The sequence below is a fragment of the Eucalyptus grandis genome, chromosome 6 (genome assembly GCF_016545825.1).
Source record: "Eucalyptus grandis isolate ANBG69807.140 chromosome 6, ASM1654582v1, whole genome shotgun sequence".
NCBI classification, from domain to species: domain Eukaryota; kingdom Viridiplantae; phylum Streptophyta; class Magnoliopsida; order Myrtales; family Myrtaceae; genus Eucalyptus; species Eucalyptus grandis.
In genome coordinates, this window is record NC_052617.1 from 55696577 (window position 1) to 55718318 (window position 21742).

The window sequence follows — 21742 nt, forward strand, 5'->3', positions numbered from 1 at the left end:
TGACACAATTATAAAAGGTTTATGATTCAATTGGCAAAAAAGAAAAAGAAAATTATGGCTAAATCGACATAGTTATAATAAGATTAGGACTTTTTAGTAATTCTCCGATAGAATTGCAACCAAGCAAGAGGGCAATCGCTTATTTATCTCATTAATATCTTGCAGAAGAAAGCAAATTACATGTTTTGTTGAAGATGCCATTGCCTAACTAATTGATTTGGATGTTGATTCTAATTGATACCGATTAGTCTATTGATAGAAAATTACAATATTGTGTATTAGGAAATCATTTTCCTTTATTCCATATATTTTTTTTCCTTAGTTAGTTTTGCTCTATGTATTATAAATAAGATCTATATTGTACATCATTAATCGGTGAAAGGAATACACAGTAAATTTTTCCCTCAATATTTTTCACTCAACTTTATTTCATTCAAATAAATCAGATTTTCATGTATGGCTTGCGCAGCACCTTCAAGTTTCGGCAACTCCAGTTCCATGCCCTACAGGTTAGAGGGTGAACATGTTACATGAGAAAATAGAGGATTAAACTAATCTCCAAAATGCAGAGATAAGCTATGTAACACGGACACTCTTCGGAAGCTTTCGTGTCGTGTCCGACACTCCGACACGTGTCCGATACGCGGTCAACGAGTGTTGAAAAATCCGACATGTGTCCGATACGCGGTCAACGAGTGTTGAAAAATCCAACATGTGGTCAATTCTCTCCGACACGCAAGTCCAGGTCGACACGCGATTCCGACACATACGGGTCAATTTTAAAAATTTCTAATACTTGTGGGGTCAAAATATAAATATACACAAAATAAGTAATAAAAGAAGTAATAAGAATGTTATAAATATACACATGTGAGGTCAATTTTTTTTTTTTTTCAGTTTTTTTAAAATTGTTTTAGTTTTTAAAAAGTCTTTTACTATGAAAGAAATAATACAAAAAATGCTATATATGATAAATAAATAAATTTAAAATTATCATTTCAGCATTTTTTATTAAACACTGTTTTTTTCCTATAAGTTTTATGTGTTATTGCAACAAATTAAAATAATGAATGATATTATTTAATATTTTTTGTCTAAATTAATTCTAGGCTATTTTTATTATTACTTATTTATGTATTTATATTTAATATATAACTTGTCGGAACGTGTCGAAATTCTCTATTTTAAAAAAATGATGTGTCGGCGTGGCGTGTTGTGTCGTGTCGTGTCGTGTCGTGTCGCGTGTCACGTGTCCGTGTCCGTGCTACATAGGAGATAAGTGCAATATTTTACATATTTGACCTGAACTTTTCATTTTTTGTGACTGACTCCCAAGTCCCAATCCTAAGCTGCGATTCCAATTTTACAGTCCAGGCCAATGTCAACCCAGCACCTTCTTGATGTTTTCCACCAATCCAGAAACATGCCAAGTGGTTCCCGGTCTCGGAGGTTGTAATTTCACTACCTAAATTTGTTATGGCTATACCGTTTATTCACATAGAAAACGCACAATTATAAGCCTTTTCAACTCTAAACTTCTTCTACTGTAATGTCTAAGAATAAAGCTCAAAATACGTTCTTAATCTAAAAAAAGATCAATCAATAAAGCTATCTTGCTTGGCAAACTTCAATCATAGATACAAAATTTTAGTCACTGCCAATCATGTCACTTAACATTAATTTTAGCTACTTGATCTACGAAACTTGTATTTGTTTTCCTTTTTACAATTTGTGTACTTGAATGTGGCTTCTCAAGCAAAATGTTAACGTGGTGTCCTCATTACATGTGCCGTAACGTGACGCCCAAAGAATTTGCCACTTGTCTGCATTGTAAATAGTTTGTTAAAAATCAATTGGGTTTGACCAAAATGCATCAACTGTAAAAACATTAAATAGTATAATAAGATATTGAAATAAAGTTCAATTACCTAATTGAAATATTCACTAAACTTAAGTGGATGCCAAAGGATTTATCTTATATTGCTTTAAGTAAGTCATTTGCATTTAATAATAAGTAGTTCTTCTGGTCGAAAATAATAATTAGTTGGGAAATAATTTTTCACGACCTTTTATTATTAATAATAATATCTATGAAAATTAAAATGTGGCTGAAATTTAAGGGCAAATTAATCAAATTAAAAAAGAGATTTCGAAAAAAGCTGTGGGAGAATCCTTTCAGTTGTGGAATCATTATATGCCTAATTATAATCATGTTTTATTTTTTATTTTTATTTTTTTCATTTCGCACGTTTTTACTTCCAATAGACGTGGAGAAGCGTGCGCAGCAAATGACGTGAGTACGAGAAAAAAGAGAGAAGGAAATGCAGCGACTGTGCGCGAGGCAGGAGCACCTGGAGGAGACCGAGTCCACCATGCGCGCTGCATATCTTGCAAGGAGGAGTACGCCAGGCGCAACGCCGGCACTTGCAAGGAGTGCTACGAAGAGGCGAGCGAGACCGAGGAAGAGCTCAAGCGAGAGATCGAGGAATTGAAGGCCAGGGTCGCCTTCTTGACTATCCTCCTCTCCGACCGACCACCGCCGCCATCACTTCGGTGGTCGCTCTCTTGGGTCTGGGTTCACCGATATCGTCTTGGTCGCAGCTGAAGATGGTCCCGACGGAGGCCCGTCCATGCCGGTGCTGGCACACAGGGCCATTATGGTGAGCATCGTCTTTTGCTAAGGTTACTGATTTGGTTGCTGGGTTTTCTTTGATTTGATTTTTGGGTTTTTCTTTGTTTTTCTCTGATCTCCGATTAAATTTAGCAATTTTGGAAGGGATGAGAGGGTTTAGTCCACAGTAGCTAATCTTTGATTAGTTTGTAGTTAATTTGCAGGTGGGTTCAAATGTTCTGCTCCTTGCTCCAAGTTCTGATCACGGGTATGTCTGATAGGAGTGTTAAATTGTGTCTGGATGGTAAATAAGTGGTCAATTACGTTATGGAGAAAATTTGCAGTAATTCTTCATGAAGGTTAGATTAGATACGGGAACACTTCCTTTTTGAGTATCTTTCAATCATTGGACGATGAAGATGTGGAGAACCACTGTATGCTGAACCTTTGAGGCTCTTGACTGTAAAATGATGCCTGAATGAAGCGAGAGATGGAAGCGAGGATACTCTTTTGGGAGAACTTATATTGATATAGATGCTCTAAAAACGGGTTGGTCATAGCGTTATTGATGGTTTTATTTATAGTGATGGGCCTAAGTTGGCCCGTCCACCCATGTTGGGCCTAAAAGCCCGGCCCGCAGGATTAGGGCCCATGGACGAAGGGGTACGTTTGTTCATTAGAGGGGACATATATAAAGGAGGAGAGAGAGGGAGAACGCACCTTTGGCATAATTAACGTACGTACGTCTCCCTCTTCCTCACTCTCTCTCCAAAAAGAAAAGAAAACAAGTAAGCACAAGGCAACGTTTTTCTTCCTTCAAGGCGTCATCGGATCGAACGGGGGCCAAATTCTCTTCCTCTTATCGGCGTCGGTGTTTAATTTGTGGCTAACAAGGTACGCTCGAATCCCCGGTGTGCTTTAGGATCGGTGATACGTGATTTTCCCGGGCTTGTCTTCCGCATTCGTTTTAGGGTTCGATTTAGTGTCGAATCCAATTTTGGGAATCCGTTATTCCCAACATTGGTATCGGAGCCCTAGTTCATGTTTTCCCGACCCCTTTCATGTTTTTTGTTTGATTTTTTGCGAAAATAATCGGCCGACACGGATCGGGGCGCAAAATCCCGACACCCGAGCACTGTTCGTCCATTTTTTCTAGTTTCTGTAAGTCTAAATCGATTTCTGAAAGCATAAGGTGAAAGGGCTCGTCGAGACGAGTCCGTCGACGGGTTGTGCATCACCGGGAGACGCCGGACGCGCCCACACGCATGGCCGTAAGCCGCTGCGCGTGGGCGCAACACGCCCGAAGCGCTGGCTTTGCTAGCGCGTACGCCACACGTGCCGATCGGGCGAACCGGCACGTGCGTGCTGCCGGCGTCGAACCGACACGCACCGGTCGGCGAACCGACGCGTGCTGACGTCACCATGACATCACGGTAACCGCCGGGATGACGTCATCGCCGACGATCGTTGGTTGGCCGGCGACCCGACCCGACGACGACCCGACCCGCAAGGTAGCCTCCGGCGCGCATGCCGCGCACGTGCCGGCCGGTTCGTCCGACCCAGTCCCACCAGTCCGACGACCGTTGATTGACGACCGTTGACCGTTGACTTTGACCGTTGACAAAAAAAAAAAGAAAAAGAAAAAGAATGCGTTTCTTTTTCCAATTAAGTCTATGTGGATTATATGTGATCCCTTATTTGTTATGCATTTGTTGCAGAGAACAATGCCTCCCCTTAGGTTGCGTACACCTATTCGCGCAATTACCAATGAACAAAAGGAAAGGCTTTCTAAGCTGATAGGTGAGCTGACTGATCATCGATGGGAGAGTGGTAACTTAATTAATCACGTTCTTGAAGTCAACGGGAAAATTCAAAAGGTCATATGGAATGGTCGTCCTATGCCACAGTCAGAAATGGTGCGATTTTTCATGAACACCCTTTCACTGGAATGGCAAGGAGTGTTGAATCGCATATAGGATGTCAACAGAGCTGCTTCATATAAGAAAATTATGATGGATTTTGTAGATGAATATTATTGGATTGTTACAAGGGAAAAGACAAAAGAGGATCTTTCCCAGTTCGTGTGCTGACTTGGTGTTAGATGTATTGGCTGATCTTTGTTAAGTGTGTTTTGTGGATATCTTATGTAATATTTACTACCTGATTGTTGTTGATGTAGCAACCGATATGTTAGTTGTATTTATGTGAAAGCATTATTGTTTTATTGGATGTCAATTATTATTTACTTTCTGTTATTGCTGATTGCTGTGGGTAATTATAGAAGTTTTTGTAGCTTCACAGAATTTAATTTTGCATAAGACAATTATATTAATGATAGTTTTAAGTTAGGATTTTTGGAGGATGATTGGAAACTTAGTGACTTTTTGATTATGAAACCTTACTTGAAATTGTTCATTAATATGATGGGTCTGTGCAAAAGGGATGCATAAATGATATGCATTAATAATTCGTGCACATATGTCTGATGTGTTCAGATCAATGACTTCAACCACAAAGAGCATAGTTGCCGAGCTGAACAAAGGTGAAAAGCTCAATGGTGACAACTATGAAATATGACACATGAAAATCCAATATGTGCTGGAAGAGCAAGAGACACTAGAAACTCTTAACCTGACCATGGTAGAACCTGAAGAAGGAAACACTACACAGTACAAGAGAGATAAGGAAGCTTTTGCTGCATGGAAAAGAAAGAATTCTCTTGCTCGCATCACATTGCTAAGCAGCATGGAAAATTACGTCATGCAAGAGTTTAGGCATTTTGACAATGCCAAGGAAATGTGGGAAGCATTGGCAGCTAGATTTGGTCATACTTCGGTGACCAGACTGAGGCAGCTCACTATTAGGTTTGACTCTTATAAGAAGCCTCATGGTCAGACCATGAAGCAACATCTTAGAAAGATGTTAAACATGATAAATGAGCTAAAAGATGCTGGCCATGTCCTGATAGATGAGCAGCAAGTGCAAGCAGTGATTCGTTCCTTGCCTCAGAGTTGGGAGCATATGAAGGTGCACTTGACCCATAATAAAAATATCAAAACGTTTGAGGATGCAGTGCGTCATCTTGAACTGGAAGAGGACCGCTTCTTGGCGGCTAAGCCGGAAGCTGAACTCTATCATGTTGGTTTTAGCTCACATGGAGCTTCGAGCTCCAAGCGTAAACGTCCTAACTGGCTTGATAATGGGAAAGGCAAGGAAGCAGGTCCTTTAGGGAAGAAACCCAATCTTAACCAACATGGAAGAGGAAAGCGTCCTCGAATGAAGAAGCTTACAAGGGTGAAGTGTTACAACTGTGATAAGAAGGGTCACTATGCTCGCGACAGTCGTGAGCCAAAGAAGGTAAGTACTTTTCAGAACTTTACTTTTGTGTCGAGTTCTGTATTCTTAACTGAGTCCAATCCTTTGTAGACTGTGGATTCAGGAGCGACAGACCATGTAGCGAAGGATAGAGGATCCTTCGTGGAATTCCGACGAGTACTAACTGGAACTAAGTGGGTCTATGTGGGAAACAACCCGCAGCTGAAGTGAAAGGAATTGGCACTCGCCTAATTGAACATGCGTGGTGGACGCACTTTGTTTCTTCATGATGTATTGTATGCTCCGGAGATTCGTCGGAATTTAGTGTCTGTTTTAGTGTTGGTTAAACTAGGTTTTAATATGAACTTCCATAATAGAGGTGTGGATTTGTTTTTGGATACAAATTACTATGGTTGTGGTTATTTTCTGGATAGTTTCATTGTATTAGATATTAACTATGTTAATGCAAATGTTTGTTATTCCCTTCTCACGTCTCATAATTCGTATGATAATAATGTGAATGTGTGGCATGCTAGACTTGGTCATATTGGCCAACAGCGTATGAATAGACTAGCCAAAGAGGGCTTGTTGGGCAACATTGAAAAAGTCGATTTGCCCATATATAAGCATTGCCTAAAAGGGAAAACGGCAAGGAAACCATTTGGAAAATGTGAAAGAGCTGAATTTCATTTGCATTTAATCCATTCTGATGTCTATGGTCCAATAAATGTGGAAGGAATGCATGGGGTTGTTTATTTCATCACTTGTATAGATGATTATACTCGATTCGGATATGTTTATTTGATTTATCATAAATCTGAAGCATTAAGTTGTTTCAAAAGGTTTATGAACTTGATAGAAAATCAATTAGACAAGAAAATAAAAGCATTGAGATCCGATCGAGGTCGAGAATATTTATTTGATGAGTTCAGAAAATTATGTGATGAAAAAGGAATAGAAAGACAGTTGTCTATTCCATACACTCCTCAACAAAATGGTGTTGCGGAAAGAAGAAATAGAACCCTACTGGAAATGGTTAGGTCCATGATGACGCATGCTAACTTACCTATTACTTTTTGAAGTGATGCGTTGTTAATTGCTGCCTATATACTTAACCGGGTGGTCTTCCAAATCAGTTACTTCCACTCCATATGAGTTATGGACAGGTAGAAAACGGGACTTAAGTTTTCTTAAGTCATGGGGTTGTGCTGCCTATACACATGAGTCCTCTTACAAGTTTGGGAAATTGGGTCCTAGAGGAAAGAAGAGTATTTTCATAAGATACTCGGAACACTCGAAAGGGTATGTGTTCATAGGTGAGCAGGAAAGTGGGAGTATAACTGAATTTGAATCACGGGATGTCATATTCTTAAAGGATGAATTTCCTAAGAAGGGCGAAATAAGGGAAGATTACTCCCTATTTGAAACCTTAGAAGATAATGATATTAGTGGAGTTTGTCCAAGTGGGAGTAATATGAGAAGTGATGAATTGAATTCAACTCATTCTCAATTACAACCACATGATGAGATGACATCATCATTATCTAATCCTAGTGGGAGTATAATGGGAAATGATGTGCAAAGTGTACAATCTCCCATACGGCGAACAAGTCGTCAAAGTATTCCCCGTCGATGTTTTGACATTGAAAGGGAAACTTTTATGGTTGCTCCACAAGATGAGGATGAGCCAAGAAATATTAATGAGACTCTGAATTGCCCTAGTAAGGAAAAATGGATTCATGGAATGGAAGATGAAATGGAGTCAATGAAATCAAACCAAGTCTGGGAACTGGTTGATCTTCCAAAACGACGCAGAGTTATTGGGAATAAGTGAGTTCTCAAAGTAAAGTGAAAGGCTGATGGCTCGATAGAAAGGCATAAGGCTCGCCTTGTGGTGAAGAGGTATAATCAACAGAAATGAATTGATTATGAAGATACATTTTCTCCTGCAGTGAGATTTACCTCGATTCGCATTATTCTAGCAATAGTGGCTAGTATGGATCTTGAGTTACATCAGATGGATGTAAAGACTGCTTTCCTTAATGGAGAATTAGAGGAAGAAATATATATGGAACAACCTGCTGGTTTCATAGTGAAAGGCCAAGGAGAAAAAGTATGTCGACTTTTGAGATCGATATACAGCCTTAAGCAGTCATCGAGACAATGATATATACGTTTTCATAATGCCATAATGGCATATGACTTTACAATGATAGATGGGGATCATTGTGTATATATCAAAAGATCTAATGATCAATTTGTGATCATATCATTATATGTTGATGATATACTGATTGCCGGAAGCAATATAGAGTTTGTTAATACTGTCAAGAGTTGGTTGTCTTCCAACTTTGAGATAAAGGATATGGGTGAGGCTGCATACATTCTTGGAGTTAAGATTTCAAGAGATCGTTCGAAGAGATCGTTGTCTCTTTCGCAAGAAACATATATAAATAGGTTTCTTGAACGATTTCGTATACAAGATTGTAAACCCATAGACACTCCTATTGCAAAAGGTGAAGGATTGAGCCATAAACTGTGTCCAAGGACTCCACAAGAAAAGGAACAAATGAAACATGTTCCTTATGCTAGTGCTGTTGGGAGCTTGATGTACGCTATGATGTGCACAAGACCTGACATATGTTTTGCAGTTGGAATGGTGAGTAGATACCAAGCCAATCCGGGTCCAGCACATTGGAAGGCCGTTAAAAGAATACTGAGGTATCTGAAGGGAACTGCTGATTACAAGTTGAATTACCAAGGAAATGATCTGCGACTTGAAGGCTATTCAGATGTTGATTGGGGATGAAATTTAGATGAAAGAAAATCTACCTCTGGATTTGCTTTCTTACTGAACAATGGCGCCATATCATGGAGTAGTAAGAAGCAAACGTGTATAGCCTTATCCACAATGGAAGCGAGTTCATGGCATTATCAATGTACAAGAATGAGTTTGGCTTAAGAGATTTTTGGATCATTTAGGTGTTATTGAGAAAGCTGCAAATCAATTATTGGTTAACTGTGATAGCCATGTAGCTATAGCGTACATCAAATATCTAAAATATCATGGCAAGACCAAACATATAGATAACAAGTGTAACTTTGTCAAAGATATGGTTGCACGAAAGGATGTGAACTTACAGTACATATTTACGCATAGAATGGTAACAGATCCTATGACAAAGCCAATACCTAGAGATGGGTTTTGTGGTTATGTAAAATCTCTAGGATTGCGTAGAGTCTGATGTACTGGATTGTAATTTCCCTGAGTTGTTCACATTTATGAACTAGTGTTGTTTCATTATTAATGCCTATGTATCTTTGTTTGATCTTTATGCATCTTAATGCTCTGTGCATCATTTTAAGTTGAGAAAGTACGTCGGACAGATATAAGATTAGCTCACTCACACGGGTAATCGCCTCTATTTACTGTGTGATAAATAAAGATGAGATTGTTTTAAGCTTATTATCTATGTGATAATTGAGAGCTCAAGCTTAAAATACGTATGTCGCCTTAACTAAGTGTTAAGATGAGGACATAATACTTACTATGTCCGAAAGTAAAATACCCCACATATTTTACTTTATTTGTCTATGATGCCAGATGTGAATTCTGACGAATTTTGTGAATGAGTAGATACGTGAACTCAAGTTAGACATTGGGTATGTCTGAACTATCATCTGTACGGTATTGAAAGGTGTAGACATACGCTCCACGGGAAATGAGTTAATACCGTAATACGTATTTCATACTACGTATGCATGAGACGACCAATAAGAGTGACAAAAGTTTGATCTCAACTTTTATGTCGTGTGAGACTCTTGAGGGCAAGAGTTCCTCAAATTTTTAGTCCCCTCATGACTCTTACTTATTCTCAAGATTTCTATTTAGTGTTTGCTATCTTAGGATGTTGCCAATGGTCATGAGTTGATTCGATCTAATGGGACGTTTCTAGAAAAGCAAGCTGAACTAAAATTGAGAGTTTGAAGGGAAGAGGAAGATCGAATTTGGAGAATCACATTATAGTTTTGTATTCACTGGTCGACCAATTATGATTGTTTTTGTGATAATTATAATTGTGAATACAATATATGTATCATTGTTTAAAAGAGATCAAGATAGATATAAATGTGATTGATCGATCTAGGGCACTGCATACTAAATCTACTTAGAGTGAGACGCCCATTATGAGCTGCTATATATTCCTAACAGATGCATATCAACGAGCTCTCAAAGTATGCTGGTCGCACGGATTATTCACCGGTATGAATGTTGAAAAGAGGTAAAGAGAATCATGTTCGGCCCACCATGTGCGAGTGGGAGATGATGGTTTTATTTATAGTGATGGGCCTAAGTTGGCCCGTCCACCCATATTGGGCCTAAAAGCTCGGTCCGCAGAATTAGGGCCCATGGACGAAGGGGTACGTTTGTTCATTAGAGGGGACATATATAAAGGAGGAGAGAGAGGGAGAACGTACCATTTGGCATAATTAACGTACGTATGTCTCCCTCTTCCTCACTCTCTCTCCAAAAGAAAAGAAAAACAGTAAGCACAAGGCAACGTTTTTCTTCCCTTCAAGGCGTCATCGGATCGAACAGAGCCAAATTCTCTTCCTCTTATCGGTGTCAGTGTTTAATCTGTGACTAACAAGGTACGCTCGAATCTGTGGTGTGCTTTAGGATCGGTGATACGTGATTTTCCCGGGCTTGTCTTCCGCATTCGTTTTAGGGGTTCGATTTAGTGTCGAATCCGATTTTGGGAATCCTTTATTCCCAACAGTTATTAAATTCAGTTGTCTGGGTCGAGCTATTAAGGTTTCTCAGATTTTTCGTTTTAGTTGAGGCAGAGAGAAGTTATAAGAGAGTGAGAGTAATGCTCATAAAGGATTTCATTAGAAGATTTGTTACTGAGAAATTTGTGCAAATAGATTTAAGGAGGGGAGACCTACGGAGAATTTGCAGTTGGACTTTTAAGATTACTTTTATGTGTTTATAGGAATTCGGTAACTCAACATTGACATGGGTGTGCTAGCACAGTGGTACCTGTAGCTTACTAGTCGATAGCGATCACCCTTTGCCCTTGCCGCTTGAAGTCCGTGATAGGGTAGTAGTTTCAGTCGGGAAACAAAGACTGCCTCCAAAAGTGATATTACTTGAGGATAATGACTTAGGGCTTGATTGATCAAATGCTTCTGATGCCTCAGAGGAGGCCTATACGACACCTCTAACTAGCTCGCCATCTCAAACTTTCATGCTGTCAGTACTTGTGTTATTTATAACTGACTAGCTATCTCCTGCTTGTGCGACTGAGTCAATTTTCTAATCATCAAAAGCCAGCCTTCATACTTTCTTGTTCATGAGGATATCAAAAAGAATGCAGCCACTCTAGACAAGGCAACCATGTAATGTAACAAACTTCCCGTAGTAAATTACTACACTTTGCCACAAAATACTCTTCAGAGATGCCTGGATAGAGTGGGGGATCAAATAAATGATTCAAATAATTATAATCCTAATTTTCGTACACCGGAGAAAAGTTAACCAAACGAGTTCTCTTAGGGCCTGTTTGGCAACGTGCCAAATAGTGCCAGATTCTGATTTTTTGTTCCCAGAATCAGTTTGGGACGAGAATCGCGTTTGGTAAATTTTTTGTTCCCGGAAACGATTTTGGACAAGATTTGAGAATAAAAAAATTTGATTCTACGTTCGAGAATCAGAAAAGAATCAAAACGTAAAACCCTTGGTTGCCATCCGCCATCGCCGCCGTCCGCCACCGCCCGCCGCCGCCGCCGGTCGCCTGAGGCTTGCCGAGGCCGGGCGAGGTCCGGCGAGCTCGCCGGAGGCAAGCCAGCCCACCGGCGAGGCTCGGCGAGCCTCGCTCGTTTGTCGGCGAGGCTCGGCCGACGAAGGCCGACCTCGCCGAGGTCGACGACGCTCCGGTGAGCGTCGCCGGCCCTCGTCGCCGTGGCTTGATCGCCGGTCCGGCGACCGGCCAAATGAAGAAGAAGAAGAAGAATAAAAAAAAAAAAAAGGGAAAAAAGAAAAAAAAAAAAAAAGAGGAAAAAAAGAAAAGAAAAAAGTAAAAAGTAAAGAAATTATTTAAAATTTATTTAAAATTCAAAAGAAATTAATTTGGAACATAATCAATTAATACGGTACCAAACGCAATTCTATTCCAGAATCAAAATTTTAAACAAGTTACCAAACGCACTTTTTTTACTCGGAATCGTTCAGGAACGTAATCAAAAATAATTATTTTTAGTCAAAATCAGCTCCCGGGAACAGAATCGTTGCCAAACGTGCCCTTAGATTGCTTCCTTCCTCTTCAGACAATTCCTGACTAAGTCGCCATGAGTTTATTAAACATATGCATTCAACAAATCTTATCTGTGATCTGACCTTGAAAAACCATGTCGGGCCACTTTCTTCTTTTGTTTCTGGCCTCAGCGATTGCTTGAATTGGTCTTGGTCTTCTCTCTTCTCGAGCCTCAACTTAACCTTCTTATGTTTACTCTAGTTTTCAAGATGTAATGCCAAAGTTTAGGCAGATTAAATAGTTGTTGAACATATATAATCAGAAATGTCAAATTAATAGAATTTCTGCCACTCTTTATTTAGAGACTTGCTGTAAAATTCTGGCACTATACATGCTTCTGACTGGATTATATATGGTGATACTGGGTTGCATTTACTTTTGGAACTGCATGCTGGTAAGGATGCATCTACATAGGATATTTCCACTAATAGATTATTTCTTTTACCTCCTAGTCTGTTATTAATGTCTTTCTTAGGTTAATTTTGAAGTTTTTGAATTAGCTTTCATCTAATCAGGCATTAGAACTACCATGTTTGTTTGGTTGGACCAGATATATAAGTCAGAGAGGTTCTTGATCTTTTTATGCAGATCATGATTGATTCCTTTTATTTGCTTGGAAACGAGGCTTAGTTGAGTTGAGTGGAATAATTGGTAATTGAGTCGCTGGATACTTTAGTGATCATGACTTTCTTTGACAATATTTGATTTAATCATTTCTTGGCCTATCAGATATGCATTTTGCCTGCTGCAATGTAATTTCATTGGAGTTATCAACTTAAAATTTACATAAACTTGAGTTTTGAAGTTTTTTCACTTGGCATAGGGGACTTATTGATCACAACACAGTTTTCATGAGTTTTGCAATTGATAACGTTAGCAAGGACATTTCTAAGAAGCTTTGCTCACAAGCTCCATAAAATTCATGTCAGATGTTTCTTCGATTTAGAAAACTCTTGATTGATATTGCTGAGATGACAAACATCTCCGATCAAACTATTGAGATTTCTCACACTACAAAAATTGTGTTCTTGACTTCTCTTCGATTTTGCATTAACAATCAGGCTAACCGGTCCCTAGTGTTTGAAGCAATGCTCAAGAATGAGATGGAGGAAAGCTGAAGTGGCACGATTAAGATAAGTGATGTGTCCTATGATGCCCTCCGAGCATTTGTCGACTATCTTTATTCTGCTGAAGCATGGCTCGATGAGCAAATGGCTTGTGAGCTTCTAGAATTGGCCGAAAAGTACCAGGTAAAGCACCTCAAAGCTTATTGTGAGAAGTTCTTGGTATCCAAATTGAACTGGGACAACTTGATCGTAAACTATGCCTTTGCGCACCAGCACAATGCGAAACTTCTCCTTGAGGCCACCTTGTCATTAATCTTGGACAATATGGATAAACTCAGCAAATGTCAAGAATATTCAGAATTCATTGAAAAGCACCCCGCCCTTCTGGTGTAGATATATGAAGCCTATCTTGCAAAGCGGGAAAACATTGCAACACCTAAGGATACTTTCACAAAGTCGTAGTCTTGTACTGTACGGGATAACTGTTGACGAGAAAAATCAGTTGGGAAAATGGCACTTCAATTTTATGGAATTTTGAGTTTGAAGGAACAGGAGTGGGGATAATTTTTTGCATGGTTTTGTTAATAGATCTGATTGCCTTTGTGTTCATCGGGATGTAACCTCTGGCATCGTCTCATTGGTATTGTTTTCCCAATTGAATGCTTTCGGCTTTGACAGTTAACTTTTATTGATTTTAAGTGCTTATTCGATGTCATTACAAATTATTCATGTTAAAATTTGTCATCATATCTATTTATACTATGATCTAGGGAAATTTGAGCCTTGTCTAGGAAATTATGGACGGACCAAATGCTTACAAGTAACAGAGACTACATTTCACTTCAGGGTTTTATTTACATTAGCGTCATCTAAATTTGTTCTTATTTTCATCTGTTGTCTATTCCTTCCTTTTAACTTTTTTTCCAATTATATCACTAAACTTTGACTTGGCTTTCAATTAGTTCACTGGAGCTTGGATATTCCGGTCGACAACCAACCCAAAACTTTCTTTAGTTATTGAACTTTGATGTAAGTAACGTCCAGGAGACATTCTCATTAGTTTAAGACTTGCAATAGACATTATTTGGGCAATTAAGGCCCTGTTTGGTAACCATCCAAATATGGCCAAATTCTGATTTTTTGTTCCCAAAATTAGTTTGGGCCAAGAATCGCATTTTATAAAATTTTTGTTCCCGGGATCAGATTGGGAGTGGAATCAAGAACAAAAAAAAAGTTGATTCTTGTTTCGAGAACAAGTTTGAGAATAAAAACCAACTCTTCTTCTTCTTCCCTTTGGCTATCTCGCAACCGCCGTCCACCTCCGCTTGTCGTCGCCCGCCGGCCTCCACCGCCATCCACCGTCGACACCGATCACCGTCCACCGATTCGACGAGCTTGCCGGAGGCTCGCTAGGACAAAGCGAGGTCCGACGAGCTCGCCAGAGGCAAGCCCAGCCACCAGTGAGGCTTGGCCTCGCCAGATTTGGTGAGATCGAGCCTTGTCGAGGCTGGGCAAGCCTTGCGACGCCCAGCCCCATCGGTGGCTAAGCGAGCCTCGCCCGGCCTCGTGAGGTTGGCCTGGTCACGGGCAAGCCTCGCCTAGCCCTATCAGTGGCCGGGCAGGCCTCGCCCCGCCCCGACGAGGCTAGCTTGGCCATCAGCCTCCCACCCACGACGCTCTGGTGAGGTCGCCAGCCCTCGTTTGGCCAATCGCCCCACAAGAAGAAGAAGAAGAACAGAGAAAAAGGAAAAAAGAAAAGAAAAGAAAAGAATGAAAAAGTAAAATTTTTATTTAAAAATTAAAGGAAATTGATTTGTAATAGAATCAATGAGCACGGTACCAAACACAATTATATTACAAAATTAGAAATTTTGGACACTTACCAAACGCATTCTTTTACTTATAATTAATTCCCGGGAACAGAATAAAAAATAATTATTTTTTGTCAGAATTTCTTCCCGGGAAGAGAATCGTTACCAAACGTCTTTGTTGGGATATAATATGCAGAAACAAACGACAGAATCTTACAAATTACATCAACGCGAAATCACCAAGAAATTAACGAGAAAATCAATGACACTATAAATTTACGTGATTCGGTCCGAGTATCGATACCTACGTCCACCGGGAGAGCCAGCAGTAAATAATCCACTAAAATCGGAGAATCTGAGTTTAAAAATCGCTCAAGTGTTTCCCGCAAATGTTTTCCGCATCTAAATTTAACTCTAAACCCTAAGTGTATAAATAAACAACTCTGATTGGGTATAAACTCACGGCACAAATTACCGTGCGACAAAACTCTCTACGTATGGCTTCGCGAGGCTTCAAGATCTTGGGATCTTCTTCAAGTGGCGTGGACGTGCGCGGCTTCTCACGTGTAGGGCTTCGGCGTGCGTCTTTCTTTTTTGAAGAGAAGAGACGAAGACGTTTTTATACGCGTGTGTGTGTGTGTGTGGGTGTGTGCCCAAGGTCAAAGGTTTGACCTTGGGCCCCACACTTCCCTCTTTTTGATTCTTCACGTGCCATACTCCTTTCTCTTGTAGGCTTCGGCTAAATGAAGAAAGCCCATGGCGTGGGCCCCACCGTGACCAACAAATACAGGTAAAGAAAATTTCGTATCTTCCATTTATTTTGTAATCCTTCGGAGACCGACGAAATTTCTTCTTGGCTTGGGAAATCTTTATCGATAAATTTGATTTATCCGAATTCAAAATCGAAACATTAATTTAACACGTACCCTAATTGTTCGGAGGTTTCTCACAAAATTATTGCCCTCCATCATGTCTTTCCGAATTTTTTAAACGTTCGGTGCAAGGGACATATAATGTTTGATGGGATGGATTTGACTTGCTCCATCTGGCCATCACCATCGCTTATAATACTTTTCCATTTGAATCATGATTTGGCAATTAACCCGTATTTATGCTTTTTTCAACCCGAGTATGATTGGCAAGTCTTAATAGTCACTCATGCATACTTGATACGTGCTTTTAATGAATCCGCATGTGAAGATCTTCTATCACATATCAAAAAGTATTTCACACATCGGATACATCACATATCATTTTGTCAAGTTAAACCTTGTTTAAAATCTTCAAAACAGGGTGAAGCAACAATACGTAATGAGTAACTATAATGGTACCAAAACATTGACTTTTTTATAATCAATCTCTCGAGAACGAACTGCTAGGGTATTTTGGGTGCATTGTTGATTGCCTACAGATCTGCAATAAGCCAAATAAGCATATGAGAGAAGAGTAAGCACCATGTTACCATGGGAGAGCTAAGTATCACATAATTACAGCATTGAGTTCTGCCCGCATATCAGACTAACCAGGCAAGGTCACAGATCTTTCGACCACACATATTACCAAATGAGTTGTATGGACTATTTCCTCAAACGTCTGAGCAGATGAGACCAGGAGACAAAAAAATTCGTAATGACAACATTAGGCAACCTTTCTGCCCTCCAAACTAATTCCCTGCCATTCCAGACACCGTACAAAGAGGAATTTGGAAGTGCCAAGCGTAGAACAACAAACATCACCACTTGCTCAAGATAACTGTCCCAGCTAAAGCATGATACAAAACCAATACAGGACACCGTGCATTCCTAAAGACTGAACCATGGGCATGGGGAACTTGTTCACTTAGCTGTGAATCAGTGACAGGTAGATCCTTACCTAATTTGAGAACCTTCATAAAGTTATTCAAGATATCTTTTCTATTGATTAACAAGGACAGAGCTAATTTCAACTCAATGACATATATCAAGTTTATATGCAGAAACATTTAGATAACATCCAGATCACAAAATGATAAATAACATCACATAGATCAGGATCCAAAGGATTGACAGAAAACAAATGTCAGAACCAAAAGTGCGGAATTATCAAAGGGTAAGTTACTTTAAATGAAAGGAAAACAAGAGTAAAATAAGAAAGTGCAAGCATAAGTCAGAAAGGCAATGGGCATATGCTGTCTCAATCGAAGATACAAAAATGAACAGATTTTTACTAGTTCTCTTTGATCTATGAAAAAAAAGAGCACTTGCATCAACAAGAAGATTATAAGTTTCTATCGGCCTATATCATACTTCCTACATAACTTCTAAATGTCCATTATAGGATTTCTTCATCAGCATATTTGCCTTCTCGAAGAAGTAGGAGGCAGGATTTTCAAGCTTAGACACTTCTTTTACTAACAAAAAAACCAAGAGAAAAGAGACAAATGAACTCCAAGCTCAGACAGCAAAGTTTCAAAGTTTGATCCCTATCATTCATCGATCAAAGTAACTCAACCGAACCTAGAAAATGGCTTTCACCAGTGAAGCTAAAAATGCTCCCCAAAGCAAAAGTCATCATAATCACCTGAGAATCTATAACTGAAGTAGGAATATGATCATCTCCAACTGAAGTAGGAAAAGGAGAATCTCCAACAGAAGTAGGAAAAGGATTATTAAAACATAAAAAGCCCCCAATTCTTGTGGATACAAATTTCCTTTCTCCAAAGGAGACTATTACTTTGCAGAAGTATCAAGTGCTGCATTGTTTTGCCGCATCATTCCCGCCTCGCAAGAGATGCTTTTGCCGCATCATTGTTTTCCCGCCTCAAAAGAGATGCTTCTAGTAACTCCAACCCAAGGCGTGGGTCCACTTCAAAGAGTAGCGAGTATTCTTGACGTTTTCTGAGCTTACCCAAGTTATCTGAGATTACGGACGTGGCGGCGTCAAGTAGATGCTTGGCATTGTGCTGGTGCGCAAAGGCAAAGTATTTGATCGAGTTGTCCCAGTTTAATTTGGATACCAAAAACATCTCGCAGTAAGCTTTAAGCTGCTCCACCAGGTTCTTTTCTGCTGATACCAGAAGCTCACAAGCCATTTGCTCATCGACGCATGCTCCGGCACGAAGAAAGTTGACAAATGCATGGAGGGCATCATACGACATGTCACTTATCTTAATGGTGCCGCTTTGGCTTTCTTCCATCTCATTCTCGAGCATTGCTTTAAATACCGGGGACTGACTAACCTGTTAGTAAGTAGAAAATTGAAGAGCACAAGTACAATTCTTGCAATGTGAAAACTCAATAGTTTGATAGGAGATGTTTATGCATCCTATCTACAAGAGTCGGAGTTTGCTAAACTGAAGATGTTATATTATGAGCATGAAAGAAAAGCTTTTGAACATGTCCTTGCTATTGTTATCAAATACCAAAATTATGAAAAACTATGTTGTGCTCATAAATGCTCCATGCCAAGCGAAAAACCTACTCAAGCTTTTGTGATGTTTGAGTTGATAACTCCAATGAAATGCACATAGCAGCAGGCAAAATGCATATCCGTTGGCACAAGCATCATTTAAATCTAATCTTGTGAAAGAGTCATAATGAATGAAGTATCCAGCAATTCAATTACTAAATATGTCTCTTCAAATAAAGATTAAAATTCCACTCAACTAAACCGAACCTCATTCCAAGCAAAACTACCACCCTGTCATGAACTTCCAAGTGGTAAGTGCAAAGAGGGATCGCTGTCCACTAGCAAGACATAGGTACCATGGTGTTAGCATATCCCATGTCCAAATGTCCTGTTACCAAATTCTCATGAACACATAAGGAAAAAAACATATTAAAAGTCCAAAAAAATTCAACGTAGGTTTCCCTTACTTAAATCTATATCAGCACAAACTACCAATGGAGTGGCCTTTTCTCAATAACAATTGTTCGTAGGAATGCCCACGACGGCCAAAGGTAGATAAAACTTCTAAAGAAATCTGAGAAAGCTTGATAACTGACCCAGACAACTGAATTTGATAACAGTCTGACCATCCCCGTTTTCAGACCATCATATATATCCACCACAAGCCCTCCAGAGTATCTTGTCTTCCCTCCCGGCAATTTGTCACAGTCGAGCACGTTAACTTTGCAGAAATTAAGACCATCGAACAAAGACTCAGCATACAATGGTTTGCCGACTGAGAGAACTCATAAAGACCGTGTTCCCACATCCTATCTTCCCCACTTTCACCAAGAATTATTCTAAAACTTCTTCGTAAGGTAATTGACCACTTATTTACCATTGAGCACACAATTTGTCACCATCCTAGGAGACACGCCCGCTATTGGAACTTGAAGCAAGGAACAAAGAACAGAATACACGATCCCTCCCAAAGAATTAACTACAAACTAATCTACTCTTAACCGCTGTGCGCTAAATCCTCTCCCCGCCTCTGAAACTCCCCAAATACAAATGGAGATCGGAGAAAAAACAAAGGAAGACCCAAAATTCAAATCAAAGCGAAACCAGCAACGAAGATCAACGAACCGATGCTCACCAGAATGTCCCTGTCAACCAGCAACGGCATGGAAGGGCCTCCATTGGGACCGTCCTCGGCTGCGATCATTAAGACCATGTTGGCGAACCCGGGATCATGGGAGGAACCACTTTGGGGGGGCTGGTGGCCGGTCGGAGGCTCGAAACTCCTGAAGACCACTAACTTCTCTAACATCTCCAGCTTTCGCCCGAGAACTTCCACTTGTCGCTTGAGATCTTCCAGGGGCATGTTCTGTTCGGCCTTCTCGGGTAAGTCCCTCGTGGCGGCACCGACTGTGACGTGCTTCTTCTGTTTCCAGTCGGTCTCCCTCTCTTCGCATGATCGATGCATCTGCGGAGGGATAGCCATCTCTCGGCCTTCTTCTTTTTCTTTTGTCTCGCACAGGAACGACGAGCGATGTGGCCCGAGAACTTCCACTTTTCGCCCGCTACCTTTCAGCATTCGCCTGATGACTTCCACGTCTCGCTCGAGCTCTTCCGAGGGCATGTTTTGTAAAAAAAAAAAAAAAAAACTAATGATACATATGTAACCCATATTACATGATTTCATAGGCAATGCCATACTCATACACTATTCCGGTTATAATAATAAAACCTTAAGAGGTGGGTCTTGCAGATATATGTCTTATCCATCTTCTTTTACCTTTGAAACAACTTTGCATGATATTAATGGAATCAACCTAATCCCCGAGCTTATCTCCAGAGATATTTTCGAAGCCATTTCGTTCTCTATAATTGGTCAATCACGTAACGACCCGTTCATGTCTCTTATCAGAATATATAGCAGTCTATGCTAACAACCTTAGCTACATGCAAGCGACGATTCCATTCCATATTTTTACTAATATAAGCCTGAGTAATTATTTTGGTGACCGACTAAACTTTGTCCGTCGACTATAGTCTACATCTTATCTTCACCAATCCACATGGATCGTCATCAGACAAAGATAGAGAAGTAGATGCACTTAATTAGGCCATCATTAGTTGTTTTTTTTAAGTATGGTATGACGGACGAACGTGTGATATTAGATTGCATGATTCAATGGGTTCGGCATTGCTATTAATGGTCCTCTTGGAATAACATCTTGTAGGTAAAAACCAGACGCAAGATGATGAAATTGGTATTACTTTTCGAGGAAACCTTTTGTCTTCGTGCTGGAAAGAATGCGGTGGAAAAGCACATGAAGGGTAGAGGGAATGGGTAAAGAGAAGATTTTTTATATTTAATCTTTCTCCTCACAACACACTTTATTCTTAGGTACAAGACGAATAGAAAAGTACATTGATGTTTGGTCAGCATCGTCGATTAGTCGAATCCCGATTATTTCCAATCTCGAGTTGACCATTCGGAAGGAGCAATTTTCAGTGATGCAGAGACATAAGAAGAGGTCTACCCTAGAGTTTGCCGTTGAGTATTGCTTTTAGGGGCTTGAGCAGCGTATTTTGGATCATGTCGTTCTTAAGTATATACTTTCTAGTTTTCTTAAGGTGCGCTAAACTTTATAAATAAGTATTACTAGGCCTGATGCCGCGTAAATTAAAAGATTGCTATCAAATCCTAAGCCTTTATTGATAAAGTAAACATAAGATTATCACGCAAGTTTTTTGTGATGGCCTAGTAAGCAATTTCCAATATCATTCATATTAGGATTTGATTGCACATAACAGAAGGCTCTAGAACAAATTGCATTCCACGTATAAAGATTATAATTTTTAGGGAACTTCCATCGCCTTAGAACTTTTCCTGATTAAGTCCATTAGGAAAGAGGTTTTGTAAAAGTCTAGTGCTCTGTTCTCTAGAGTGTTTTCCTCCATATGGAACTCCCTCGGCTAGTGCCTCGTAGCTTATGTCATACTCATTAACCAGAAGTAATTGTGACTCCAATAATAAAATTTCTTGTTGAGTTTTATAGGCATTGGCTACTGTGACCATTTGATTCGAATATTAATAATATTATTTTTTGAGACACCATCTATATCTCATTCATAAATGGCATTAGGAGAATACTTATTTTGAACTCTTTGTAATGACTCTTCAAGGACAATATCAGGAGGAGCGGCCCCTTGATAGTAAAGTTCTTAAGGATTTTTCCATGAAAA

The 21742-nt window shown here is 39.7% G+C and overlaps 1 protein-coding gene and 1 pseudogene across 1 annotated transcript; one reads left to right on the forward strand and one right to left on the reverse strand.

Annotated features, from left to right (window-relative positions):
* The window catches only part of LOC104446148, a 17921-nt pseudogene extending 4004 nt beyond the window's left edge, over positions 1-13917 (forward strand).
* Positions 13918-17564: 3647 nt separating this feature from the next.
* On the reverse strand, positions 17565-20109 carry LOC104428462 (BTB/POZ domain-containing protein At4g08455-like). The gene is made up of 2 exons (XM_018866199.2): positions 19644-20109; positions 17565-18338 (listed from the first exon to the last, which is right to left on the reverse strand). The coding sequence occupies exons 1-2, from the start codon at positions 20082-20084 to the stop codon at positions 17871-17873; spliced, it is 909 nt and encodes a 302-aa protein (XP_018721744.2). The 5' UTR covers positions 20085-20109; the 3' UTR covers positions 17565-17870.
* Between the last annotated feature and the right edge of the window lie 1633 nt (positions 20110-21742).